Raw genomic sequence first — 27,935 nt, forward strand, 5'->3', positions numbered from 1 at the left:
AGGAAACCCCTTTGGCACTGCACACTCACCCTTCCAAAGCCCAGGCCTTGCCTGACCAGGAGCATGAAAAGATGCCCTGCTGCATGGGGGCTGCTTCTGTAGGTAGCCAGACCTGCTCACTCCCAACCTTCTTCATAGCTTTTGTACATTTATTTTAGAATCACCATATCCCATGATTATCATCAAAATAATGATAAAAATTTAATTGCACAGGTTCTGAATCCAAAGCTTAAGATGTGTAAACGTAGGTGAGCTCCTCACCATCCGTATGGAGGATAGTAATGAGGCCTCGTCTTTTAAAGGTACTTTAGAAATTAAATGCAAAATTTATGTAAAGGGAACTCTGTGCCTGACCCAGAGTTCTCAAATGCTCAATACATATTCATTGTTAAATTGAGTAATTATGGAAGTGGGTAGGTGGAATTCTGTTACATCCTGAAAAGTGAAGTTGGAAGAAGGAATGAACAGAGAGAAGAAACTGTAGAAGCAATTTCCACTGCATACTGAAGAAATCCATGCACTGTCTCTGGCAGGGGCTCATGTAAATATTGCCATAGATCATCCAGGAATAAATCTTGCCTGATCTAGGAAACCATGTTGCATGAGTGGAAGATGCCCCTGGTCTACATATAGAGCAACATTCAACTTTGAACAAGAGCTGTGTCTACCTCCTAGCTGTGTGGCTTAAAAAAAATATGGAACATTTGAGTGTCATTCAGATGCAAAGTATTTGTTACCAATAATTTTTTATCCTGTCTACTAGATCATATTCCTGACTCTTCAAGTCACAACATGGAACAATAAAAAGCAAAACAAATAAAAATTATAAATTATATCTTTGTGTGTATGTGTGTGTGTGTGTGTATGTGTGTGTGTACATATATATAATACAAACTTAAGAGGTGCTTATGGTCCCTTCAGAGGAAAAAATGTATATGTTTTTTATCAATTTATTTTTATATTTTATTGTTAAGTAACACAGAATAGTAAATTTCATGGGAACTATCTGTTTTCTCTGGGATAATTTTTACATATATATACATATATACTTTTTTTATTGTACTTTAGGCTCTGGGGTACATGTGCAGATCATTGTATAGAGATTGTTGCATAGGTACATATATGGCAATGTGGTTTGCTGCCTCCATCCCCCCATCACCTATATCTGGTATTTCTCCCCATGTTATGCCTCCCAAACCTCCTTACCCACCACTGTCCCTCCCCAAATACCCCCCAACAGACCTCAGTGTGTGATACTCCCCTCCCTGTGTCCATGTGTTGTCATTGTTCAACACCTGCCTATGAGTAAGAGCATGCGGTGTTTGATTTTCTGTGCGTGAGTCAGTCTGCTAAGAAGGATGGTTTCCAGATTCATCCATGTCCCTACAAAGGACACAGAATCATCGTTTTTTTATGGCTGCATAGTATTCCATGGTGTATATGTGCCACGTTTTCCTTGTCCAGTCTATCATCAATGGGCATTTGGGTTGGTTCCAAGTCTTTGCTTTTGTAAATAGTGCCACAATGAACATATGTGTGCATGTGTCTTTATAGTAGAACGATTTATAATCCTTTGGATATAATCCAGAAATGGGACTGCTGGGTCAAATGGAATTTCTATTTCTGGGTCCTTGAGGAATTCCCACACTGTCTTCCACAATGGTTGAACTAGTTTACACTCCCACCAAAAGTGTAAAGGGTTGCTATTTCTCCACATCCTCTCCAGCATCTGTTGTCTCCAGATTTCTTAATGATTGCCATTCTAACTGGTGTGAGATGGTATCTCAGTGTGGTTTTGGTTTCTCTAACGACCAGTGATGATGAGCATTTTTTTATGTTTGTTTTCTTCATAAATGTCTTCTTTTTAAAAGTGTCTGTTCATGTCATTTGCCCATTTTTGAATGGGTTGGTTTGTTTGTTTTTTCTTGTGAATCTGTTTTTGTTTTTTTGCAGATTCTGGATATTAGCCCTTTGTCAGATGGGTAGATTGCAAAATTTTTTTCTCATTCTGTTGATTGCCAGTTCATTCCAATGATTGTTTCTTTTGCTGTACAGAAGCTCTGGCTTTTAGTTAGATCCCATTTGTCTATTCTGGCTTTTGTTGCCAATGCTTTTGGTGTTTTAGTCATGAAGTACTTGCCTATGCCTATGTCCTGAATGGTTTTGCCTAGGTTTTCTTCTATGGTTTTTATGGTGTTAGGTCTTATGTTTAAGTCTTTAATCCATTAATTTTAGTTAATTTTAGTGTAGGGTATCAGGAAGGGGGTCCAGTTTCTGCTTTCTGCATATTTCTAGCCAGTTTTCCTAATACCATTTCTTAAACAGGGAATCCTTTCCCCATTGCTTGTTTTTGTCAGGTTTGTCAAAGATCAGATGGTTGTAGATGTGTAGCATAGCCTACAAGGCCTCTGTTCTGTTCCATTGGTCTATATCTCTGTTTTGGTACCAGTACCATGCTGTTTTGATTACTATAGCCTTGTAGTATAGTTTGAAGTCAGGTAGCATGATGCCTTCATCTTTGTTCTTTTTGCTTATGATTGTCTTGACTATGCAGGCTCTCTTTTTGTTCCACATGAAGTTTAAGGTGTTTTTTTTTTTTCAGTTCTTTGAAGAGGGTCATAGGTAGCTTGATGGGGATAGCATTGAATCTATAAATTACTTAGGGCAGTGTGGTTATTTTTACAGTTTTTATTCTTTCTAACCATGAGCATGGAATGCTTTTCCATCTGTTTGTGTCCTCTCTTATTTTGTTGAGCAGTGGTTCATAGTTCTCCTTGAAGAGGTTTTTGCATCCTTTGTTAGTTGTATTCCTAGGTATTTTATTCTCTTAGTAGCAATTGTGAATGGGAGTTCACTCCTGATTTGGTTCTCTATTAGTCTACTCCTGGTGTATAGGAAGGTTTGTGATTTCTGCACATTGATTTTTTTATCCTGAGACTTTGCTGAAGTTGCTTATCAGTTTAGGGAGATTTTGAGCTGAGATGATGGGGTCTTCTAAATACACAACCATGTTGTCTGCAAATAGAGACAATTTGACTTCCTCCTTTCCTAATTGAATACACTTTATTTTTTTTTTTCTTGCCTGACTGCTCTGGCTAGAACTTCCAATACTATATTGAATAGAATTGGTGAGAGAGGGCATCCTTGTCTAGTGCCAGATTTCAAAGGGAATGATTCGAGATTTTGCCCATTCAGTATGATATTGGCTGTGGGTTTGTCATAAATAGCTTTTATTGTTTTGAGATATGTTCAATCGATACATAGTTTATTGAGAACTTTTAGCCTAAGGGCTGTTGAATTTTGTCGAAGGCCTTCTCTGCATCTATTGAGAAAATCATGTGGTTTTTGTCTTTGGTTCTGTGTATGTGGTTTACATTTATAATCTTGCATATGTTGAACCAGCCTTGTATTTCCGGGATGAAGCCTACTTGATCATGGTGGATAAGCTCTTTGATGTGTCGTTGCAATTGGTTTGCCAGTATTTCATTGAAGATTTTTGCATCTATGTTCATCATGGATATTGGCCTGAAGTTTTCTTTTTTTGTTGAGTCTTGGGGGGTTTTGGTATCAGGATGATGTTGGTCCCGTAAAATGATTTGGGGAGAATTCCCTCTTTTTGGATTGTTTGGAATAGTTTCAGAAGGAGTGATACCAGCTCCTCTTTTTACATCTGTGTACAGATGTGAACTCCTCTGGACCTGGGCATTTTTTGGTTGGTAGGCTATTAATTGCTGCCTCAACTTCAGCTTTTGTTATTGGTCTATTCAGGGTTTCAACTTCTTCCTGGTTTAGGCTTGGGAGGGTGCAAGTGTCCAGGAATTTATTCATTTCTTCCATGTTTACTGGTTTTTGTGCATAGAGTTGTTTGTAGTAATCTCTGATGGTAGTTTGTATTTCTGTAGAATCCATGGTGATATCCCCTTTATTTTTTTTATTGAATCTATTTGATTATTCTCTCTTTTCTTTTTTATTATTCTGGCTTGGAGTCTATTTTGTTGATCTTTTCCAAACACCAGCTCCTGGATTTATTGATTTTTTTGAGGGTTTTTTGTATCTCTATCTTTTTCAGTTCTGCTCTGATCTTAGTTATTTCTTGTCTTCTACTAGCTTTTGAGTTTTTTTTTTATCTTGCTCTTCTCACTCTTTCAATTTTGATGATAGGGTGTCAATTTTAGATATTTCCTTGCTTCTCAAGTGGGCATTTATTGCTATAAATTTTCCTCTAGACACTGCTTTAAATGTGTCCCAGAGATTCTAGTATGTTGTGTATTTGTTCTTATTGGTTTCAAAGAACATGTTTATTTCTGCCTTCATTTCATTGTTTATCCACCCAACATTCAAGAGCAAGCTGTTGTTTCCATGAAGTTGTGCGGTTCTAAGTTAGTTTCTGAATTCTGAGTTCTAATTGATTGCACTGTGGTCTGAGAGACTGTTTGTTATGATTTCTGTTCTTTTGCATTTGCTGAGGAGTGATATACTTCCAATTATGTGGTCAGTTTTAGAGTAGGTACGATGAGGTGCTGAGAAGAATGTATATTCTGTGGATTCAGGGTGGAGGGTTTTGTAGATGTCTATTAGGTTTTCTTGGTCCTGATCTGAGTTCAAGTCCTAGATATCCTTGTTAATTTTCTGTCTCGTTGCTCTAATATTGACAGTGGAGTATTAAAGTCTCCCACTACTGTTGCATGGGAGTCTAAGTCTCTTTGTAGGTTGGGAAGAGCTTGCTTTATGTATCTGGGTGTTCCTCTATTGGGTGCATATATATTTAGGATAGTTAGCCCTTCTTGTTACATTGATCCTTTTACCATTATGTAATGCCATTCATTGTCTCTTTTGATCTTTGTTGGTTTAAAGTCTATTTTATCAGAGACTAGGATTGCAACTCTTGCTTTTTTTGCTCATCATACTCATTCTCCATCCAACCTTGTTCTCTTGCTGGTGAGGAGTTTGATCCCTTGGAGGAGGAGAGGCGTTCTGGTTTTGGGCATTTTTATCTTTTTTGTGCTGGTTTCTTCCCATCTTTGTGGATTTTTTTCTTCCCATCTACCTGTGGTCTTTGTGGTTGGTGACTTTCAAATGGGGTTTCTGAATGGACATCCTTTTTGTTGCTGATGAAGTTATTTTTTTCTGTTTTTTAGTTTTCCTTCTACCAGTCAGGCCTCCCTGCTGTAGGACTGCTGGAGGTCCACTCTAGACCCTGCTTGCCTGGGGATCACCTGCAGCAGCTGCAGAACAGTAAGGGTTGCTGCCAGTTTCTTCTTCTGTTATCTTTATCCCAATAGGATACCCACCAGATGTCAGCCTGAGCTCTCCTTTATGAGATGTCTCTTTGGTTATATGGGGGTCAGGGAGCTGCTTGAGGAGACAGTCTGTCCCTTATGGGAGCTCAAGTGCTGAGCTGGGAGCTCCATTGTTCTGTACAGAGCTGCTGGGTAGGTACGGTTAAGTCTGCTGCAGTGGAACTCATAACCGCCTTTTTTCCCAGGTGTTCTGTCCTTGGAAGGTAGGGCTTTATTTATAAGTTCCTGTTATTCTGCTGCCTTTTTTCAGAGATGCCCTGCTCAGCAAGGAGGTAGTCTAATCACAGTCTGCCAGCAGAGGTGTTGCTGAGCTGCTGTGGGCTCTGCCCAGCTGCTGTGTGAACTTCCTTGCAGTTTTGTTTACAGAGGTCCGGTTAGAACTGCCTCAGTAATGGCAGTCTGCCTCACTAATGGTTGACTGCCTCAGTAATGGCTGACGTCCTTCCCTTTTGCACTGAGCTGGACTGTCCCAGGTCCAGCTGCACTTGCCATGAAACTCTCAATCCAGAGCATTTCAGATTGCTGGTCTTTGTTGGGGTGGGACCCACTGAGCCAAATCACCTGGCTCCTTGTTTCAGCTCTCCTTTTTTTCTTTTTTTTCAATTGAATGTGCGACTCTGTATCCCAGGTGTTCCAGGCAGCAGTTGAAATGGCCGCCTAGATTTGTGTGGAGACCCAGGGCACCTGCTTAAACTGTGCTGGAAACTTGTGGCGCTTTTCAGCCTGGGAATCTCCTGGTCTGTGGGCAGTAAAAACTTGTTTGGAAATGCAGTGATCACTTATCCTCTGCATTGTTCTTGCTGGGAACTGCACTCCAGAGCTGTTCCTGTTTGGCCATATTCTCTCTGGAATAATTTTGTTGTACTCCAGAAAAAATATTTTTGAACAAAATTCACTGCAAAAATGTCTTAGAATCTGAGTTCTAAGAATCTGTAAACTTCAGAATCATAAGGAAACAGTAGATAAGTGTTTGGTCATTAATTCAAATAGGTGCCTAATATTTATATTTATTATTTAAATGTGAATGTTATTATTTAAATATATTTCTCTGCACTTCCCCGTAATAACTTATATTAAAGTATAATGTCAATGTCCTCACTGACTCATTTTTACTCCTAGCTATATCCTAAGAATATCAAACTTTTAGGAAATATACTAAAGTACTTACATGTGGAATTTTAGAAAGTTGAATAAATTCACAGACGTACTAATGAGGACATAATTATAAACACAACTCATAATAACAAAATACAAATTATAAGCTAATGAATAATAACCAACTGTCTAGAACTTTAGACTTTCTATCGGAGCTTTCAGGTAAGTGGCAGCACCAGGGAGAAATAAAAGCATGCTGACTCCTCAGCTTGGGAACTGTTTATCGAGTACTCTCTTTTTCTAAACATTGATTATTAAAGAAGTTAAGGTTCTGGAGTATCTCCTAATTCTATTAGACTAGAAAAATAACAAACATCAATAAAACATCAGCAGGCATTCCTATGTTTTTGTTTAAGATGTAGCATTAGTCAGAGCAAAAGGAACAAATTTTCTGCTCTGCATCCATCTTCTTCCATACCTGATAGTCTCCTTCTGCTGTGTAAGCCTTGCCCTGGTTTCCCTGCAGTACTGCCAGAGACAGCAGAGTACACCAGAACCTGCTTATGACTCTGCTTGACCATTTGGTACTCTATACTTGTTTGTGTTTTATTTTTTTACCAGTATCTCCTCCACACCCTGGTTTCTTGTAACCATCATTCTCCTCTGTACTTCTGTGAATTCAACTTTTTGGATATCCAAATGTAAGTGTGATTGCCTCACAAAGCACTTCATATCTGAATTGTTCTTTTAAATATCTATTTCTCGTATGAGACTGTAAGCACTTGGAGTGTAAGGACAATATATTAACCATCTTTATCAGTTCTTTATACTGTACTTCCTGCTACTGGAACTTAGTCTCTTGTGTTTGGAAAGGGTAAATCCTACTCAAAGGTTATGAAATACACTCGTTCCAAAAATTGACAGGAATGTCATATTGGCTACCTGCATTAAACAAACATTTCCTCCACTCAGTAGGACACCTGCATTCTAGAATGTCAGTGGTTATCTAGCTAAATGTGTACACAATTTAGGGTTCATCAAATCACAGGTAATTCTTCTATATTTTTCTATTGTAAATTCATGATTTTCTTAATATATATTCATAATTGTATAGTTTTCTAATCTAGTAACAGCTGTGTTAAATAACTTTCTCCTCTACCATTTTCCTACTTTTTCTGTTTCAAAAAAGGAGCTGGTGGCTGGACCCCACTTGTGTCAAATAAATACCAATGGCTGCAAATTGACCTTGGTGAGAGAATGGAGATCACTGCTGTGGCCACTCAAGGAGGATATGGGAGCTCTGACTGGGTGACCAGCTACCTCCTGATGTTCAGTGATGGTGGGAGGAACTGGAAGCAGTATCGCCGAGAAGAAAGCATCTGGGTATGTTTTATAATAATAATCATTGCTACCTATTGCTGCAAACCTATTAGAAAAACAGAATTTTAAGAATTACTTTGAAAAACATATTCTAAGTAAAAGTTAGATACTCATTTCATTGAAAACATTGAAAGACAGTCTTGCTATTATAGCATTAGTGTGGAAGTTTAAAAATAATACAAATCATATATAATTTGTTCTTTCTTGGTTTGCTTAATAATTGAACATTGCATCTACTTTGTTTTAGAGTTGTAGATTGAATTCATTTGTTTATTTTGTCTGATTTGATCTGATATTTTTGAAAGACACTGAAATTCCAAAATGTAATAAGTGAGCAGTTTCCATATGTATGACAAGTACAGGAACACAGACTTTGAATTTGAAGAACCATGTGTCCTTTACTAAGTAGCCAGATTTAGTTTTCATAGACTATAGATCTCTGTGAGATTCTCTGGAATCTGTAAATATCCCTATAACAGTGACATTATTTCTGTTTCTGATTATATGTTAGTGCCTCTTTCGGGAGGTAATTACTTTTTGTTTAACTTTCGTGAATATTGTAAATGTATTTAATTTATTAAAAATATATTTATTACACAGTGTTTGGAAGTAACTTATATCTGTTTAAAATCTTGCTCTGCATTGATTAATGATGTTTAAAATATTATGGACAGTTTCCCTATAAAAGAGATGCTATAAGAGAAAACTCATGTAAAGTCTGCATTGTATTTGTAATTTGGCTCTTCCTTCCTCCTGAAAAAATCATCAATGATGGAGGTACCATCAACATTTCTGTTATCCAGTTAAGGAGTTCAGAGGGAAACCATAGCCAAGGCAATGCCATCTGCCATTTTTGCTTTCTCTGAAAGGTTACTAGCATGTGGGGAAAAAGTGTAAAGGTTAACGTTCTTACTAATCCAGAACACTTAAAATAATAGATGTCAACTCTCACAATCTCCCTCCGTGTAGAAACGTGTTGAGCTTCACTGGAACAAATGGTTTACTTTTTCTGGTTCCCCTCACAGTGAGAGCTTCCTTTCAAAGTCACTGTGCCTTTCATCTCTGCATCTCTAGTATGGATGGACTAACATCCTAACTCTCAATACCTCAGAGTGTGACCTTAATTGGAAATAAGGTTTTTACAGGGGTAATCAAGTTAAAATATAGTCAGGAGGGTTGACCCTAATCTAATATGACTGGTGTCCTCATAAAAAAGGACCTTTGGACAGCAAGACAATTGTACACAGTGCAAGGGAACACGGTGCGAGGACACACAGGGAGGCAGCCCTGTGAGGAGGGAGGATTGGAATGATGCATGGACAGGTGATGGAACACTGCAGGTATCAGCAGCTAGGAGATGGGCATGGAACAGATCTCTCCCTAGAGCCTCCAGAGGCAGCATGGCCTGCAGGCACCTTGATCTTGGACATGTGGCCTCCATCACTTTAGCTTCCTAGTTTGTGACAGTTTGTTACAGTAGCTCTGGGAAACTGACTCAGCCTCTAAAGCCTAACAAGGATAACAGGACTAGGACATAAGGAAATGTTTCCTGAATTAATGAGTGAAATTCATCCTCTCCCAGGAGGCTTTTTAGAAAACAGCCGCACTATAAAAATGATCCTTTCCGGCTCTGCACATCTCTAGGACTAAGTTTTGGACTAAAGCAATGATACATAGTGCTATGAGGGTTCAGGACTCTGCCTTTCACCATTTTGAGCTAAAAGGTTTTTGGGGATACGGCTTTATCTTTCCATCTCCTTCATCCTCAATCACTGTGACTGGCAAATTGTAAACCTTTAATAGCTTCATTTCCTACTCTATGCCTAACTATACAGAATTTGCATGATGAAAAAGAATGTTAACGTTACTGAAGAGAGAATCCACAAAACTAACCAGAGAAGGTTCTTGTGAGTGTTCAATCATAAGACACAGACCCAAAGAGACTTGAGAACGACAGGCCTTGGAGAAAGTGTTACTATGTTGGTTGCTGGAAAATAATTCAGGAGGATATTCCAGAAAGCAGAAGTAATGCAAACAAAAGCAGGGATAATGGATGAGCTACAAAAAAAAACTGAAATGTAAGGTATGAAATGGCTGTTCCAACTGAGATGGAGAGAATATGGGGAATTTGCTGAAAGTTGTAAAATTGCAAAGAGAGGCTGTCGAGTTCGGATTATAAAATGCCTATGTAGATTTTTGAGTTTCTTTCTTTTTTAAAAAAATTTTATTTTAATTTTTGTGGGTGCATAGTCAGTGTATACATTTATGGGATTCATGAGATATTTTGATACATGCATATAATGCATAATAATCACATCATATAAAATGGGATCACATCCCTCAAGTATTTATTTTTTGTGTTACAGACAATCCAGTTATACATGTTTAGTTATTTTAAAATGTACAATTAAATTATTGTTGACTATAGTCACTTTGTTGTGCTTTCAAATACTAGGTCTTACTCATTCTTTCTATTTCTTTGTACCCAATAACTATCCCCACCTCCTTCTCAGCCTCACACAGCCCTTCCCTGCCACTGATAACCATCCTGATTTGAGTTTCTTGAACTGCTATATCAGCATCTCAGAGACATTTTCTCTATTTATTAATTAATTCATTCTTTTAGTAAATAAGCAAATAATTATGGTGAAGGTTAGTAATATGCTCTTGGAAAATGTGAGCTGAGTCCTAATTATCATATCCTTTACTAGGCATGTCCCTACTGTCTAGTGTTTTTCCTATCAAAGCTGCTTTTCCAGAAATGAAGTTCACTAATTGATTGTCTCATATGTATCATTTTCTTAAAATGATGGGCTGATGTTGGCTGCCCTCCAGTCTTACTGCTTTTTTAACAATAAATTACATCTCTTATTAGAGTTTCTGGCCTTTACCAAGGCATTAACTTTAGATATGGATGGATGATGTGAAAGTAGGTTAACTTAAGAAGATTTATTTTTGATACCTAAAATATTAGCACTCTTTTTTTTTTGAGACGGAGTTTCGCTGTTGTTACCCAGACTGGAATGCAATAGCGCAATCTCGGCTCACCGCAACCTGCACCTCCTGGGTTCAAGCAATTCTCCTGCCTCAGCCTCCCAAGTAGCTGGACTACAGGCACGCGCCACCATGCCCAGCTAATTTTTGTATTTTTAGTAGAGACGGGGTTTCACCTTGTTGACCAGGATGGTCTCGATCTCTTGACCTCGTGATCCACCTGCCTTGGCCTCCCAAAGTGCTGGGATTATAGGCATGAGCCACCGCGCCGGGCCTAGCACTCTTGATTAATGAAATGACATGTTCTTATGAGCTTATGATTGTCTTTCTCGGTACATTATTATCTTTATTATTTTTTCCTGACCACAGCTGCATCCCTTGCCTCAGATTCCTCATATTAACCTTCCTCTACCAGGAGAACAACTCTCTACTAGGGATCCTGCTGCTTCTACGTTTATGTTAAGGACACATTAAAAATTCATTTTCCAGCCTTACTTATTTCTTGGATGCTCCCCTTCTATCTTTTTATGGCTTTTTGTATTGTTTCCTTGGTCTGAGTTTGCCTGTTATCTATGCTAATGTTTTCTATTATTAAAGAACCACAGTTGCTTACCTGTAATTTTTAATTTCGAAAGCAAAGGCATTAAAATGTGAACCCCAAGCAGACTCAAATTTATTTAGCAGCAAAATCTGAATGTACTGACTTCGGGGCTATTTGCATTTTTTTAGTTACTGTGAATGTGAATATTCATATGTTTTATTGCGTAAATAGTAACACATGTGATTACTAATCTCGTCACTAATATTTGGTGTATACACAGTATGATCTTCCTAATATATGACATGAATCTGAATCTAAAACAAATCTGGTACCATGGCTTTAGATAAGCAATTTGGCACCTGTCATATAAATCATTGATGTTTGATTATCTGAATAGATTAATATCTTAATCCATATTCTTACTAATTATATGCTTCACACTGACTGCTTCAAGGACTGGACTGAGTTTGTATTGAGAAATACCCAAGAAAACTAGAAATAACTGCCAGATTTATGGAATCTTAAGACTAATAAAAGCTCTGTTCAAAAGAGAGAATCCCTGTTACTTAAAACAGGAATACACGAATCTTTTCTGAGTAGCAGAACAAGCTTTATTATGTATTGTACTTTTAGTTAAGAAAATGTATTTTAGGACACAGACTCACTTGGTGAATAGTAAATATCCTTATCTGCTATATCATTTTAAAAGGTGCCATTACTCAAACAGGATCAAAAGAATAAACAACATAAGAGAAGAGGGAAGATAAAAGATAATTTTCTGAGAGAACAACATACTATTTTTTTTCAGTAGTAGTAATAGGAATTGCCTAAAAAAACTACCTGGCCTAATAAGAACAAATGGTCAGAATCAAAAAGGAGAGAAAAGATGTTTGGAAATCCAGCCTTATTATGCTAGAAAAATGTCCCGGAATCATGCTGAGAGCTTATACCCATGATATCCCACTAACCACAGTCCCAGATTAACAATCACTGACAAGCCATTTTTCCTCATGTCTATTTTTCGCTTATTTCTGAAAGAATAAACAGTTAAACATACAAGGAATATAGAACTTTTAATTCCTTGTGAAATGTTCTCTTTGTTGGAATGTTCAGGTTATTATCTGTCCCTGACACAGGTTTCAGGTTCCCCTCTGAGCACCAGACTCCATTTCCTTTAGGATGTCAAATAGATACATCCAAAACCAAATTTATTATCTCTACATCCTTCCCATCACCAAACCTATCTCCCCTGGGCTTCCACCTCTCAGTAAACATCACAGCATCTACTAGCTGTTGGCTTGAGCCAACATGTGTGGAGTTATCAATGACTTCCATTCCTTCACACTCTGGAATCAATCCATAGGTATATCCTGTCAACTCAGTCTTTAGACAGATCATGTCATTTACAGCTTCAGAGTATATGTGGAGTCTAACAACTTTTCATCACCTCTGTCATTACCACGACAGCGCAGTTGCCCACCATCTTTCTCCTGGACCATTGCCATAGCTTCGCATCCCATCCTGCTTCTGCCTTTGCAACTGGTTTCCAGTTTAAATCTATGGAATTTTATTTTATTTTATTCTTGCTGTAAATTGCAACATATTTTATGCACTGTATGAATGTAGTCATTTTCAATAAAGTACTGACCTCATTTAAGATAAAAAGAAAGAAGCAACTTGAACCACGTTCTCTGCTTATCTGTGGCTTCATGATATTTTGTGCTGTATTGTCCTTCTAGCTGCTCTTTAAAAATGTCAAGCAAGAGCCATTCTTTTTACTAGCTGTTCAGTATCTCTGAAAATTCCCCCTAGATAACTTAGATAGCATAGATAGCTTCCTCAATTCATTTCTTGGGTAAATTATCTCTTCCTGATAGAATTCTTCTCAATTACATAACCCCTAATGTGCTCAGAAACACACATACTCAGACACTCATACATACAGCTCCTGCTGCCCTCCCCACCCAACCACCCTCCAGCCTGTGTCTTCCCTGGTTTTGTGTTTCTTTATGGAACTGGTGATTTCCTGTTACTATGTATGGAATTTTGTGGAGGTTTTTTTTTCCCCTTCTTTTCTCACTAGGAAGATTTTAGGCAAAGAAAGAAAATGTTCTGTGAATAATACTATTGGGCTTTGGTTTTTAAAACATTCTGGCAAAGAACATACATTTTGCTGTAATTGAATATTGTTTCACAAATCTTTATCAATGTTGAGAATTTGAGATCCAACATGTAGGACCATTCTAACCGGGAAATCTAAAAAATGTCCACCAGTGGTCATGGGTCATTTTTGGAGCAGTGGACTAAGTGTATTAGTAGATCTTCCATGACCTGTCTGTATTTGTCCCTTATGGTTTTCTTTATTTTCCTGACCTGACTGGAGCAAATGTGAGCATAACTAATGGAGGAGGCAGAAGGAAGGTAAGAGGTTGGAGATCCGCCAGTCACAACTGAGCCCGGAGGCAGCAGCTGTCAGGACCTACTCGGCACCTGCTGTGAGAGAGCAGGAAAGGATGGCAGACACTGCAGTTAGCACAGAGACATTCTCTGAGAAACATTCTCAGTCTGAGTATGTGCCAGACACACAGTCAGTTAATAGCAGGGAAAAGAGAGGCTGAGGATATGGCTGGGTAGCTACCAAGTCCTGAGCCAGTGGTGGTGGGTGTCGACACAGTGATTCAGAGGAAGAGCAGGTCTGGAGGACATGTCAGCCCTGCTGCCTCACCGCAGGTGGGGTGTCAGCCCAGACATCTGTCCCCTGGGCCCAAAGGTGATCAGCGAATATCTAGTCTGAGTCGGCCTTCATTCTGCCTCTGGCTGTCATCGCCACTGGGTTACTGAAATCATCACTTGTTTTCAGATTCTGTATCTCTACATCCTCATGTACAGATTTCCTTCATCCGAAACAAAGTCAGGCAAATTTTCCTTGTAAGGCAGACTAAACATTAGCAGAGGCAAGTGCACACACAGATTACTCAGGAAGATTAAAGAACATTCCTTAGTTTCTTGAAGGAAAAGGGCTTTTCCTGACTAGGAAGCAAAAAGCAATCATTCTTTCTAAACTTCAAGCTAACACCATCTGCCATTTATGAAGAGCGCTCTTGTGTATCAGGCTGCATGCTCTGGGTTTCCAACACCCCCACATTTAATCCTTGCACAATTCCTCTGAGGGTTACGATTTCCAAGAAGGTAAAGAAACAGTCTCTAGCAGTGAAAGTGCTCTTTTTCACCTTGTTCCCTAACTCCCTTTCTATAATAGCAAAGGAATGAGAGACTTAGTGATGTATTTGTCCTTATGAGGCATGCGCAGTTAATTCTAGTATATATATATACACACACACACACATACGTGATCCACCTGATAAGCAAAATATAATATATGTATATGTACACACATAATATAGTTATAGATATACAGATATAAAATCCATCTGCAAAGCAAAATGTAGAAAAAGAACAAGAACATAAAGTCTTGCTGGGATGTGGTGGCAATTGAATTGAAATCATTTCTTCATGTAGATTTAGAGTTGAGCAAAGGAGCACCCCAAGCCTTAGAAGTTTGTTTGAGATTGATCTGAACTAGCCAGGAATGTCACATCAAGTGACACCTCTACTGATTGATCTTTCTAATACTCATGAGCCGCCTTCTTCACAAACTAAGGGTCAGCACGGTATGTTGCCAACTTCACAAATTATTCAGAAGATTTGAGTTTCAGTTCCAGGATGAAAAGAGTTCAGGGGCTGGATGCTGGTGATGGTTGAACAACAGTGTGAATAAATTTAATGCCACTGAACTGTACACTTAAAATATATTTTAAAAGGTATCCTATAAGTTATTTAAATAGTCAATGGTCTATATGAGTAGTTCATGATCTGCACAGCCTTGTGTTACTTTTTTCTCTCTGATTTTACTTGGGTCTGAGTTTTAATATAAAGGTTTTTTTCATTATTAATAAAAGGTTTTCTTATTAATAAAGATTTTTTTATTATTAAAACCTTTAGAATAATAAGACTCCCAAGGTTAATGTTTTTAGTCCAGTTTTATTGATCCAGTCCAGTTAGTGTGAGGGAGGAGCCTTCTGTGGTATGATGCCACTAGGAACACAGAGGTACCACCTATCAAGAAGGATATAAGCCATTGTTGCAGTGACTGAGTGAGGTGCCAGTACTCTAAGCTCCATGGGCAAACACATGACCTTGAGAGAGAGCAGAAAAGACTTTAACATATATTTATGTTAGATTAACTGGATAACTGCCTGGGAATTTTATACAGTTTCCAAAATAGCAACTGTGGGTGAGTGTTACCAAATGTTTAGGATAGAAGTGAAGCCAATAACCATACCCTTTAGGGAGTAGACTTTCTTCTCCCCACTTTGTGTCCTTACTCTGGTGGCAACAGCTTTGAAATCACTTGTGATGACATGAAGAATAACTGGGCTGATCCAGAATCTAAGTGATATACTCCAATGTAAATGGTTCTGTGCTGTCTGAGATTCTGTTGCTTTTGGTCAAATTTAAAATCAGTATAGGAGTTCAGTACCATTTTGTTGTTGTGATAGTAAAAATCCTCAGTGATTTTTTTAAGCTACTCTGTCTTTTAAGGGAACCTCTTCCACAGTCCCAAAAGGAGCTCTGTCAGTGAAAGTCTGGTTTACCAGCCAAATCCTCATATATCTCTCTAGTTCCCCATTGGCTTTGAGCCATTTGACCTTCTGAAACAGCCACCTTAGAACTGTACAGATGTCTTAAAAGGTACTAGCTTTCATTTTTATATCAGTGACATTGACAGATCAGAGAATTGTGCTGGTCTAAGCAGTTCTCTGTCAACCAGTATCCTCTGTTTTACTTTTATGTCAGATACTGATGAGCAGGGGTGTTTTTCTACACTGAAACTTTGACTATAGTGATAAATTATCTCAATAGGAAGTATAACCCTCTATATAATTAGTGAACCTTTTACTTAAACAAAAGTGAATATTCTATTTTCTAATAAACATTCACTAGATGATAGTTTTCTTGTTTAGAGAGTGTATCTTTGTATATCTCTGTAGAAAATTCCTGTGAGATTCTTTTTCTCTCTTTCATTGTGATCATGTTTTTTTTTTAAATTTCATCTTTACTGATTATTCTATTTTAGGTAATATTTGAGCAACTTGCTTTTAACTGTAGGCTTTTGAAAATCATTTTTATGGATTATGAAATATTATAGCAAATGAAAATGCCCTTTTATGGGAGCCTGTGCTGGGGCTTCAGAGTCACACAGAGTTGCCTTCAAGAACAAAAATTAGTTATAAACTATGTAAAGTTGGGATTTAACTTTTCAAACTTCTAGCATTCTCATTTGTAAAATGAGCATAATTTTGTGAGTAAAAATAAGATAATCTATTTAATGAGCTTAATTCTGTGCTTGGCAGATAATAAGCTCCCAAAAGAGCTTTGTTGTTATATTTTTTTCTTCTTATCTCCGTTGCAGCACTATCCTATTATTGAAAACTTGTTCTATCAAACATTGTGGTCTATTATTCTTTTACATAGTTTTGTTCACTTACAGCATACTATGTCAATTTTCATTAATAAGATTGTATCTATATAGATATATATAATATATATAACATGAATATGTGTATCAAACACTATAAAACTTCAAGTTTATACATATATAAAAATGCTTACAAAATGACTCATATTGGTGGCCGGGCACAGTGGCTCATGCCTATAGTTTCAGCACTTTGGGAGGCCAAGGTGGGTGGATCACAAGGTCAAGAGATCAAGACCATCCTGATCTTGGTGAAACCCTGTCTCTACTAAAAATACAAAAATTAGCTGGGCATGGTGGTGCATGCCTGTAGTCCCAGCTAGTTGGGAGGCTGAGGCAGGAGAATTGCTTGAACTCAGGAGGCAAGGTTGCAGTGAGCCGAGATCACACCATTGCACTCCAGCCTGGGAACAGTAATGAAACTCCATCTCAAAAATAAAATGACTAATACTGACTCTGTTTCTTCAAATTGATTAGTTTCTACAAGGCAAAATAAAAATAACTAGTAGCGAAAGCAAATAGAATATGTTGTTTGGCTCCCTCCTAGGAGTTCAAGGAGAGAGGTCTGACTGAAATTTCTATTCAGAGATACAAAAATGTTTTAACATAAAAATGTTTTAATACTTTTACATCACAGTATATTATCAGTGCAATACCTCATAATCTCTTTTCCTCCTTCCCTCTTAATGGTGCTATGACATTCTCAAATTCCACATATGTCTTTTTTTATAATTTGATCTCAGAGAGGCTGAGTTTGGAGTTTCCTTTATTTTGTGGTAATAAAGATTTCTTCATTCCTTTATTCCTATAATCCTGTGAAAGAATCTTAGGACCTTCTCACTAGTGTCTATTCTTATTTTCCTATAATGCAAAGAGCATTTCATTTAGAAAAGAGAGTAAAAAAAGAGGCATAAAAAATAGGAAACAAGTAAAAATTATTATTTGATCCTTGAAATCACACATAAAATCACCTGGGCCTGTGCAGTGGCTCACGCCTGTAACCCGAGCACTTTGGGAGGTTAAGGTGGTCAGTCACCTGAGGTTAGCAGTCTGAGACCAGCCTAGCCAAAATGGTGAAACCCCATCTCTACTAAAAATACAAAAAAATTAACCAGGCATGATGGTGGGTGCCTGTAATCCCAGCTACTCAGGAGGCTGAGGCAGGAGACTCACTTGAACCCAGGAGGCGGAGATTGCAGTGAGGCAAGATTGTGCTACTGCACTCCAGCTTGGGCAACGAGTGAAACTCCATCTCAAAAAAAAAAAAAAATTCACCTTGAATTAATAAAAAAAAGAATGCTATAGCTCACATTTTTAAATTCTATTTTTTGTGGAAATCAATAATCAGACAAAATCAGGAAATCTCCCTTTTTATAAGTTACTAGTTAAAAGGAGCAAAGACTGTTTATAGTAGATTTAGAAGGCATAAAATACCATTGGCAGGAAGGAGAGGGTGAGACATGTACAAGCTACATGTGAAAAGATGGAAATTATGCAGAAAAACTAACATTCTGAAGCTGAAAAATACATGAATGAAATGAAAAATGCAGTACAGAATGTCAACAAGGAGAATCAGTGAAGCAGAAGAAAGGCTCTGAACTCAAAGACAGTTTAGTGAAAATACAGTTAGAGGAGAAAAAATATATATAAAGTAATTAAAGAAGCCTATGGTCCTTATAGGAAAGCATCATAAGAACAAAACTTAATACAGACAAAGAAAAAGGAGAATAGAGAGATAAAGGGCTAGAAAGGTTGGTTAAAGAAACAATAGCCTGGGTGTGGTAGCTCACACCTATAATCCCAGCACTCTGGGAGGCCAAGGATGGAGGGTTACTTGAGCCCAGGAGTTTGAGGTTGCAGTGAGCTATGATCGTGCTATTGTACTCCAGCCTGGCTAATAGAGCAAGATTCTGTTTCAAAGAGAGGGAGAGAGAGAAAGGGAAGAAGGAAGGAGGAAGGGAGGGAGGAAAGAGGAAAAGAAAACAGGAAGGAAAAAAGGCAGACAAAAAAGTTTACCAATCTTGGGAAAAATATACATTTTCATACACAGGAAGGTCAAAGGTCTCTAATCAGATTCAATCCAAACAAGACAACACCAACATGTTGAAACATGTAACACTGTCTTATTTCTTCATATGGATAGATTCTTAAACCATCTCCACAATGAATATTTTCCTAATATTTTTAAAAATATATGGAGAAAAATAAATGTCAATAATGCTGTATTGTTTTTTAGAAAAATCATGATTTTACATGAAAAAGTTGAATTGCTTGAATAATGCTGTATTCTTAATGACTTTTTTCTTTTGAGATGGAGTCTTGCTCTGTCGCCCATGATGGAGTGTAGTGGCGCAATCTTGGCCCACGTAACCTCCTGAAATGTAATACAATATCTAGTTCTGTCACTACTGGATTACCTTACAGAGGTTCCTGCTTATAAAGAGACATGCATTTCTCTGATATAATGCATAAATACTTAACAAGAAAAACTCTTTCTCATAAATAGCAGGACCTGAACAATACGGCTTCTCTTTCATCCATATTTCCAATTCCTGACTAAATAGGCTTTGTGTAACACCCTTTGTTTATTGCATTAGGAACATGTTCTTCCTTTCACAGATGTTCTTGTGGAATAATCTAGTTCTGAAGTAGCCGTGAGCATGAGAATTAAAGATGGGCATTAATAGCATTAGAATTTAACCTCAGTCAGGATTTTGTCTGTGAAATAGAAAAAATTCAAGAGAAATCAGATTTGATCTGCATTTTGAAAATGAGAGTTTTTTTTTTTTACATTTAAACTCCTGTCTCTTACTTTATATTCCTTAATATCCTTATTAATCATTCAAATCAAATGGCTTGTCTTTCAGAGCCTTGAACATTTTAAAGACACTGTGACATTCTTTTTAAAAAAAGAGAGAAAAATTACTTAGTAGAAGGAGTTCCCCAGGGAGCTATTGTGCTACACTCCGGCAAAAATTTCACTAGCTAAACTTCTGATCGAAAGGAAAAATAAATTCAGATTTAGGAATGGCTTCTATTTATTGTAAGAAAGTTTGCAAAAATTACTGAAAAATATTCCAAGAACTCAAAGTAAATTTACTCTGGTGGTATTTTTTCCATCCTTGCTCCCCCGAATAATAAAAAAGTAAAATAGCCAATAAATTTACATGAACAGTGAATTGTCTACCCTTGAATCAGAATGAATTCATTACTTTGGTAATTAATTAAGCAAGCTCAAATGAAAACTAGGTTCTCCTAAAGAGCATGCATGTCAGTATTAGCCCTATCACATCTCATTAATTTGCTGTAGACAAACTTTTGAACATACACATTGAGCTCCCATATGTACAAGTACCACAGGTTTCTTTTATTGTTCTATACAGAATCTTAATACTAAGATTTTTTTTCTTCATCTGAACTAAGTTTTTTAAGCTATGACACAAACTCTTTTAAGAAAATTATTTCTGAAAGGAAGCTACATAACTATGCATTGTTATCCTTTCCAGAGCTTTTTTGTTGTTGTTGTTGTGATACCTGCTTTGGTCATTGTTCGGAGCTTCTGGCTGCCAGAGGTTCTATAGGATCACATCTTAGATCAAAGCAGACCTATCTTCCAGAGCTATAGAACGCTGGGTACTGGGCTGGTCATTCCTGACTTTCCTCTCTTCTCTCTTTCCTCTCCTCTCCTCCATCCCCTCCCCTCTGTTGATCCTTACCATCCAGCTCCTTGGGTTATGGCACCAAAAATGTGGCCAGATCTAGTACCCAAGGTAATGCTAAGAGGAAAAGGATTAGTGAAACCCACCAACACGCTTTATCTGTTCTGGCTTTTCTGTGCACTTTAACAGTGGATTCTGTTAATAATAATCCTACTTCAGTTATTTAACCAAGACTGATTTGAATGCTAGTAATGTCAAATCGGGTAGGACAGAGTTTTGTCATCAGAGCAAACAAATGTCAGGTGCACTGGAAGACAAAGCAGGACATAGGTAAGAATGCAGATTCTGAGTCATATCAGTTGGGTTCAAATGCTGGCTTCACCTTTTGCTAGCTGTATGAACTTGGGCTAACTGCTTAACCACTTTGTACCTTGTTTCTTCATCTATATAGTAGGTGTACTATAAAACATACTTTATAGGATTATTATGAGAATGAAACCAAAATAATATGTACAAATTATTGATAGATCTGAGGTCATCAGTAAATTGATCAGTGGATAAGAGTAGATGCCTGATTGCAGAGGACTTAGGAGAGGAAATAAGTTAATGAAAATGAGAGAGCAAATGATGAATAATTTCTCTAGAAGTTGGGATGCTTAGAGAAAGAGAGTGGAATAGCAGTAGCAAGAGGGACATACGTGGGCAGAAGACAGTGTGAAGTGGAAGCTAGAGAGACTAGAGCATGGTCACTTCCAGGGATGCTGGTAGAACTCTCATGCCCATCAAGAGCTTGGAGACAGAAAAGACTCACAGAGTGGCTGAGAAGCAAGGTCCCAGAGGGATGGTAGGGAAAAGGATCCAGAACATAGAAGACACTGAAAAACAATGATCTTTACTGAAACAGGAGGACTATAGCTAATTATGCATGCTTTATTTTAAATTTCTGAAAGGGAGTTTATAGCTGTTCCTTATCTGCTTGATGTTCAGAAGATTCAATCTCTGATAAGAGTGATGAAGGATCAGGTGCCATGGCTCATACCTGTAATCTCAACACTTTGGGAGGCTGAGGCAGGCAGATCCCTTGAGTCCAGGAGTTCGAGACCAGCCTGGGCAACACAGTGAGAACCCCATCTCTAAAAAAAAAAATTACAAAAATTACCTAGTCATAGTGCTGTGTGCCTGTAGTCCCAAATATTCAGAAAACTAAGGAGGATTGCTTCGGGCTGGGAGATTGAGACTATGGTGAGCTGTGATTGAGCCAATGTACTCCAGCCTGGATGACAAAGCAAGAGCCTGTCTCAAAAACAAGCAAATGAAAAAGTGGTAAGAGAAAAGTGGAATTAAGGTAGGAAATTTTTATGTGTGTGTAACAGAGGATGTGGAATGGAAGAAGGTTTTGACAGGGAACAAGAGTCCCTGGTAATAGTACATTCTACACTGGAAACACCTGCCTGGACTATTGCCCAGATCAGTTAACTGTGAACCTCAAGAGAGTAGGAACTAAGCAGTATGTTAAAGAATACCACCTGATGTTTCCAATATTCATTCAAGGTTGAGAACTATTGTTCTGGTAGCATACCGACCCCAGGATGGAGATCATGAACAAGGACCCCACCTACACAGCTGGGGGCTTTTCTCCAGCAAAAGCCAGCTAAACAGAATCTGAGAAGGAAACTGAGAAGATTGACATAGAGTTAGCATCTGTAGGTATGCTGACATGTGAGAGTTTGGGTACATAAATGCTAACAAATTGGCAAAAGAGTAAGTGGGAAAAAATGTACCATGCTGTTTATTCAATGTGGAGAGGACAATTAGATCAAGAGAGGCTGATAAAATCAGAAAGAGTCAACATGTCAAAGAAGCTAGAAGCTATAGTTTGGGAGTGAGCAATCTTGGAATATCTAGAGGTGTACAGTCAACACATAGAGTTTAAATAAGATTGCAACGATGGTGGCTCCATTCCAGGTGATGATGAAGATGGCCGTGGGAATGAGGCTGAAGTGGAGCAGCTGGAGCCCACTTGCATCAGGGGATTTGAAGTCAAGGGATCTTATTCATCTTTTGATGAAAAGTTACTTTTGTGAGGAAGTGCAACGCTGTGAAATGATGGGAGACTAGTGGAAATGCATCCAGACCTCATCACAAGTAAGATGAGGGGAGATGAGGGAATTGCATTTCTGAGCGTTACAAGGGCAGGTGTGTCCAAAAGAAAGACCTAGGTTTTAATCAAGGTATAGGTTCGTGACTGACACCCAATATTATTATTCATCAGGTACCAGGTGAAATGTTTAGAATTTTACGTGCATTCTATCAATTTACTTTTTAATAATTAACTTGGGATGAAGAAATATAACTCTAGAGAGGCTCAGTAATGTGCTTACATCAGATGAGCAGAGCCTGTATCAGAAACCTTGGGCTTCCACCTCGGGAGCCAGTCTCAATTTCTAGGTTACACCAGAATATTCTGAGAAAAGATTAAAGTAGTCTTTAAGTAGTCTTTTTTCTTCCTTTTTTTGTCCCCTCAACCTTGTCAGCCTTCCCTCATTTCTTTCTTTCTTTCTTTCTTTTTTTTTTTTTAATGAGATGTAGTTTCGCTCTCATTACCCAGGCTGGAGTGCAATGGCGCGATCTCGGCTCACCGCAACCTCCGCCTCCTGGGTTCAGGCAATTCTCCTGCCTCAGCCTCTTGAGTAGCTGGGATTACAGGCATGCGCCACCATGCCCAGCTAATTTTTTGTATTTTTTAGTAGAAACGCGGTTTCACCATGTTGACCAGGGTTGACCAGGATGGTCTCGATTGCTTGACCTTGTGATCCACCCACCTCGGCCTCTCAAAGTGCTGGGATTACAGGCTTGAGCCACCGCGCCGGGCCCCCTCATTTCTTTCTTTCCCCCTTCCCTCCGCTCCCTTCCCCTCCCCTCCTTTTCCCTTCCCCTCCCCTCCTTTTCCCTTCCCTTCCTTTGACCCTGGGTCAAAGAGTACACAGAAAAAAATTGGAAGGGAAGGAAGAAGCGCAGTTGGGAGTGCGTAGGCGATGGGAGTGCCCAGAAAAGGACAGATTGACCTGAGGATCAACAGCATGGGATTTGAGGACATGTCCCGGGATGAGAGACCTCAGGGAATGGCTGCTCTCCGTCTCTGAATGAAATTCTGGAGTGATGTGGTTTTTTTTGCCATCCCAGCCCAGAACATGTCCCTTTTCAGGGCCCCACACAGAAACACTGATGACAAACTGTTTGGTGCACTGTTGATTGTGTCTCCCTGGTGGGAGTGAGGGCGAAATCAGGCACAGCTCTTCCCCTCAGGTTTGGAATTTATCAGTGAGGATGAGTTTAGTGTTGGGCAAAATGCATTTCCTGTCTTTTAAAGGAATATGGATTTGCTCAACTAATGACCCCAGGGCATGCACTCACCCACCTCCCTCCCTCCCTCCCTTCCTCCCTGCTTGCTTTCTTTTCTTTCTTCTTCTTTTCTCTCCTCCTCCTTTATGTTTGTTTGTTTATTTGTTTATTTATTTTGAGACGGAGTTTGGCTCTTGTTTACCCAGGCTGGAGTGCAATGACGCGATCTTGGCTCACCCCAACCTCTGCCTCCTGGGTTCAGGCAATTCTCCTGCCTCAGACTCCTGAGTAGCTGGGATTACAGGCACGCACCACTATGCCCAGCTAATTTTTTTGTATTTTTAGTAGAGACGGGGTTTCACCATGTTGACCAGGATGGTCTCAATCTCTTGACCTTGTGATCCACCTGCCTTGGCCTCCCAAAGTGCTGGGATTACAGGCTTGAGCAACCGCGCCCCGCCCTCTTCTCTTTCTTTCCCTCTTTTTCCTCCTTTTACTTTCTTTCCTCCCTCTCTCCCTCCCTTTTTTTCCTTCCTCCCTCTCCCTCACTCTTCCTTTCCTTTCCCCTCTCCCTCTCCCTCTCCCTCTCTCTCTCTCCGTCTCCCCCTCTCCCCCTCTCCTCCTCCCCCCTCCCCCTCCCCCTTCCCCCCTCCCCCCTCCCTCCCCCTCTCCCTCTCCCTCTCCCTCTCCCTCTCCCTCTCCCTCTCCCTCTCCCTCTCCCTCTCCCTCTCCCTCTCCCTCTCCTCCCCCCTCCTCTCCTCTCCCCCCTCCTCTCCTCTCCCCCCCCCTCCTCTCCCCTCCTTTTTCCCCTCATTCACCTCACCTTTCTTCAGGCTGGAGGCTGGAGAACTCAATGAGACTCATTTCTATTTATAATTTGCTATGTCATTTTACAATTTCATTTTTAATTTATTTTCCCATTTAAACTTGTTTTGGGATTGAATTTGCTTTGGTTTAGCTTTCTGTATTTTTTCCTCCTGATTTTAGCTTTAGTAACCACTTTTCTCTTATTAATGTCATTTTACTTTGTACGGTGAAGGCTAATTTTCTACCTTCATTTAAAGTCTGAACCTGCAGTGATGCAAAATAATATGGAGAAGTCTGATTGTCCTTTAGAAAAACAGCAACATTTTATAAGTTAAATCACATTCACCTTGAAAGAAATCATGTGTTTAATAAACCTTGAGAACCGCTGCCCCAGGGACTCACCGTGCACACATTTTTAGTTGTGCTTCCACATGCACGTTAATGAACGTGGCTAACACTTCATAGGTCATATTTTAAAATGTAATACAGTATTTAGACAAATATTGCCGAAGTTTCTGTTTTTGTTTTCCTAGGCCATCTGTGGCTTAAAATCTACATCCAGATATTAAGAGGACTGAACTGTGGCTTACGTTGATGACACTGTGAGGAAGAAATGCTACTCTGGGGTAAAATGAATAAAATTAGCAGTAGGAACTGAGAAGGATTGCGAGCTGCTGTGAGTCAATGAACAGAAAACTGACCCTCTGCAGACTTGGGTAGGACCAGACACAACTCTTCAGAAAGGCGGAGTAGGAAAACATCTTGATTTTTCAAAGTATATATAGTTAGAGCCACCCCCATAATTTTCTTCCAATATTACTTATTTTTTTATATTCTATTCCTCAAGCTAATTTTCCTTTTCCAGAGTGAAAAAAATAACATTTAACTCTGGGACAGTTTTAGTGTAATTTTGAAATCCATTAGGCTTACTGAAAGTTAAAAAGAATGGAACATATTTTAAAATTTGCATTTTGCCATGTGGTTTCTACGGTATCTGTAGGCATATTGGCTATGAAACACTCAGCTGCTATCACCTTTCAAACTCCTTGGTGAATTTATTTGAGCAAGAACCAAGAAACAAAAACAAACCTTGTCTTCCTTCTTATATTCTTTCAACCTTGCTTCATCCTAAAGTGTATTTGAAGTGGAAATCATTTGACTTTTCCACAGTGCATTATGTTTACTCATATCTATACACCTTCCCTCAGATAAGATCCTCGGAATAATCATCATTACCTCCATTTTGCAAATGAAGTTCGGAAATTCAAGGAGGATAAGTGATTTGTATCATACCTGGAATTGTGAAAGGTCTTGAACTGTGGTTTTATTAGATCTTTTAATTTAAAAACCATTCTTCTCAATCCTGCCCTCACCACAAAATCCGGCACTGCTTCCCTCTGTTTATAAGTAGGTAGCATGTGGACAGAAAGATTCTGGAAATTCCTGGTTTCTCAGGGTGGCACTGTTTTCTACTGGCAGTTTCTCACAGGATAGTCCTTGTGTGGTTTGCAAAGTGAGCCCACAGCACTGCCTGTGGGAAATGAGAGCAGCAGAGAATTCTGACTGCCCTCCATCTGCCTCATGGCTGTCCTGCAGATGCAGGACTCTGTCAGACAGTTCCTGTGGCCCCTGTCGCTCTCCCAGTTGCTCCGACTTGGAATAGGGAATCCCAGAGGACAGGCTCCTACGGGACTTCTAAGCTGCACGCAGCACTTAGGACATGCAGAAAGTTCAGTGACAGGAAAGTCTGAGCCCCGCCGAGATAATTAAAGATGCAGATTGCTGTTCTGTATTTAATTGAATCTTCAAGGTGTGAGTGTCAAGCTGAAAATGACATTCCAATGTTAAGACTTATTAGACCAACTCAGCTTGTGATTTGAAAAATTCTACCAGATTTTCTCTATCCATTACACCAATCAAAGGACATTTATGTTATTTCCTCATCTTGGCTGTTGTGAATAATGCTGCAGTGAACATGGGAGAGCTAATATTTCTTCAAGATCTTCATTTCATATTGGGAAGGATATATATCCAAAAGTAAGATTGCTGGATCATATGTTAGTTCTATTTTTAATCTTTTGAGGGTCTGCCATAATGTTTTCCATTGCAGCTGCACCATTCACATTCCTACCAACAGTGCACAAGTGTTTCCTTTTTTTCACATCGTTGCCAACACTTGCTATCTCTTTGGGCATAAATTTCAGTTAAACAAGTTCTAGAGATCTGCTGTACAAAACTGTGCTGATAGTTAATGGTACTGTATTGTTTAAGATGATAGATCTCATGTTAAGTTTCTTACCACAATAAAAAGAATTACGCCATAAATATGTATAAGACTTTTTCAATGAATATAATTCTCAAAATCTGCAAAAGAAATGCTTCTTAGCAACAAGAGACCAATAGGAGGATTACATCCTTTCATTTTTCAGCTATGTTTAAAGTGAGTATTTAGAGTTGAAAAATAATCAATGTTTTTTCACTGTTTTCATTTGGAGTCACTACACACACAGCTATAAATTTTTAAGAAAAATAGGCTTACGCAGAAGTACAGAGAAGAAAGATTACATACACCCACAGACCTGACTCCTGGCAAGTGCAACTTGTAAAGTATGAAACAGCTTATATGTTAGGAGTGTAATTATAAATTGGCAAAATGTCCTTTTTATCACACTCCAATACATTTTTATTGCCTTCAGCTTGCTCAAGGTTTTTTATTGCTCAGGATTTTTCTCTGAAATGTAGTTGGAGAAAAGTGCTGTACTTTGTAGTCATATACTATCTTAGAAACCCTCACCTCCTGAACCTCTTCTGGCACAGGCTTTATCCTTTTCCTTTTTTGTTAAGTCCACAGAACCAGCTCAGGGCAAAATGGTGAAGTGAGCCAACGTAGTCTTTTCTAGTTCTCTGTGTCGTTCACCTGTTCAACGATCTGAACTTTTTCGGACCCCATCTGGGTCGGTCGTCCTGAGGAGTGGTGTAAGCTCTCCAGGCTCCTTGTTTCCTAGTCCAGGGTCTGCTGTGTTTTGGATTAACAAACATCTGGGGCAAATGAATGAACAAGGCACTACCTGAAAACAATCCCCACAAAAGGTGATTTCAACTTCAATAAGGGTATTTAAACTTTAATAATGAACTTTAAAAGGCTTCCAGGCCCAAAACAATGAGTATTTTGATGGTGACACCTCAGATATGAGAAATGGAGGTGATACTTTGAAAGAAAGTGACTGTAGTAGTCCCCAAATCCCTGCTGGATACTATATTATTTTTTTCTTATACACACC

At 38.8% G+C, this 27,935-nt stretch overlaps 1 protein-coding gene across 8 annotated transcripts in view; it reads left to right on the top strand.

The window, feature by feature from the left end:
• The window catches only part of CNTNAP3 (contactin associated protein family member 3), a 218,309-nt gene that overhangs the window by 41,968 nt on the left and 148,406 nt on the right, over positions 1-27,935 (top strand). For all 8 annotated transcript variants that reach the window (XR_013526380.1, XM_078348872.1, XM_078348874.1 and 5 more), the window contains exon 3: positions 7,585-7,778. Coding sequence is in view for 7 of the 8 variants with exons in the window: in XM_078348872.1 (XP_078204998.1) it covers positions 7,585-7,778 (194 nt within the window). In the remaining variant the exon portion in view is untranslated. The remainder of the gene's footprint in view (positions 1-7,584; positions 7,779-27,935) is intronic.

Source organism: Callithrix jacchus, chromosome 1 (genome assembly GCF_049354715.1).
Source record: "Callithrix jacchus isolate 240 chromosome 1, calJac240_pri, whole genome shotgun sequence".
NCBI classification, from domain to species: Eukaryota; Metazoa; Chordata; class Mammalia; order Primates; family Cebidae; genus Callithrix; species Callithrix jacchus.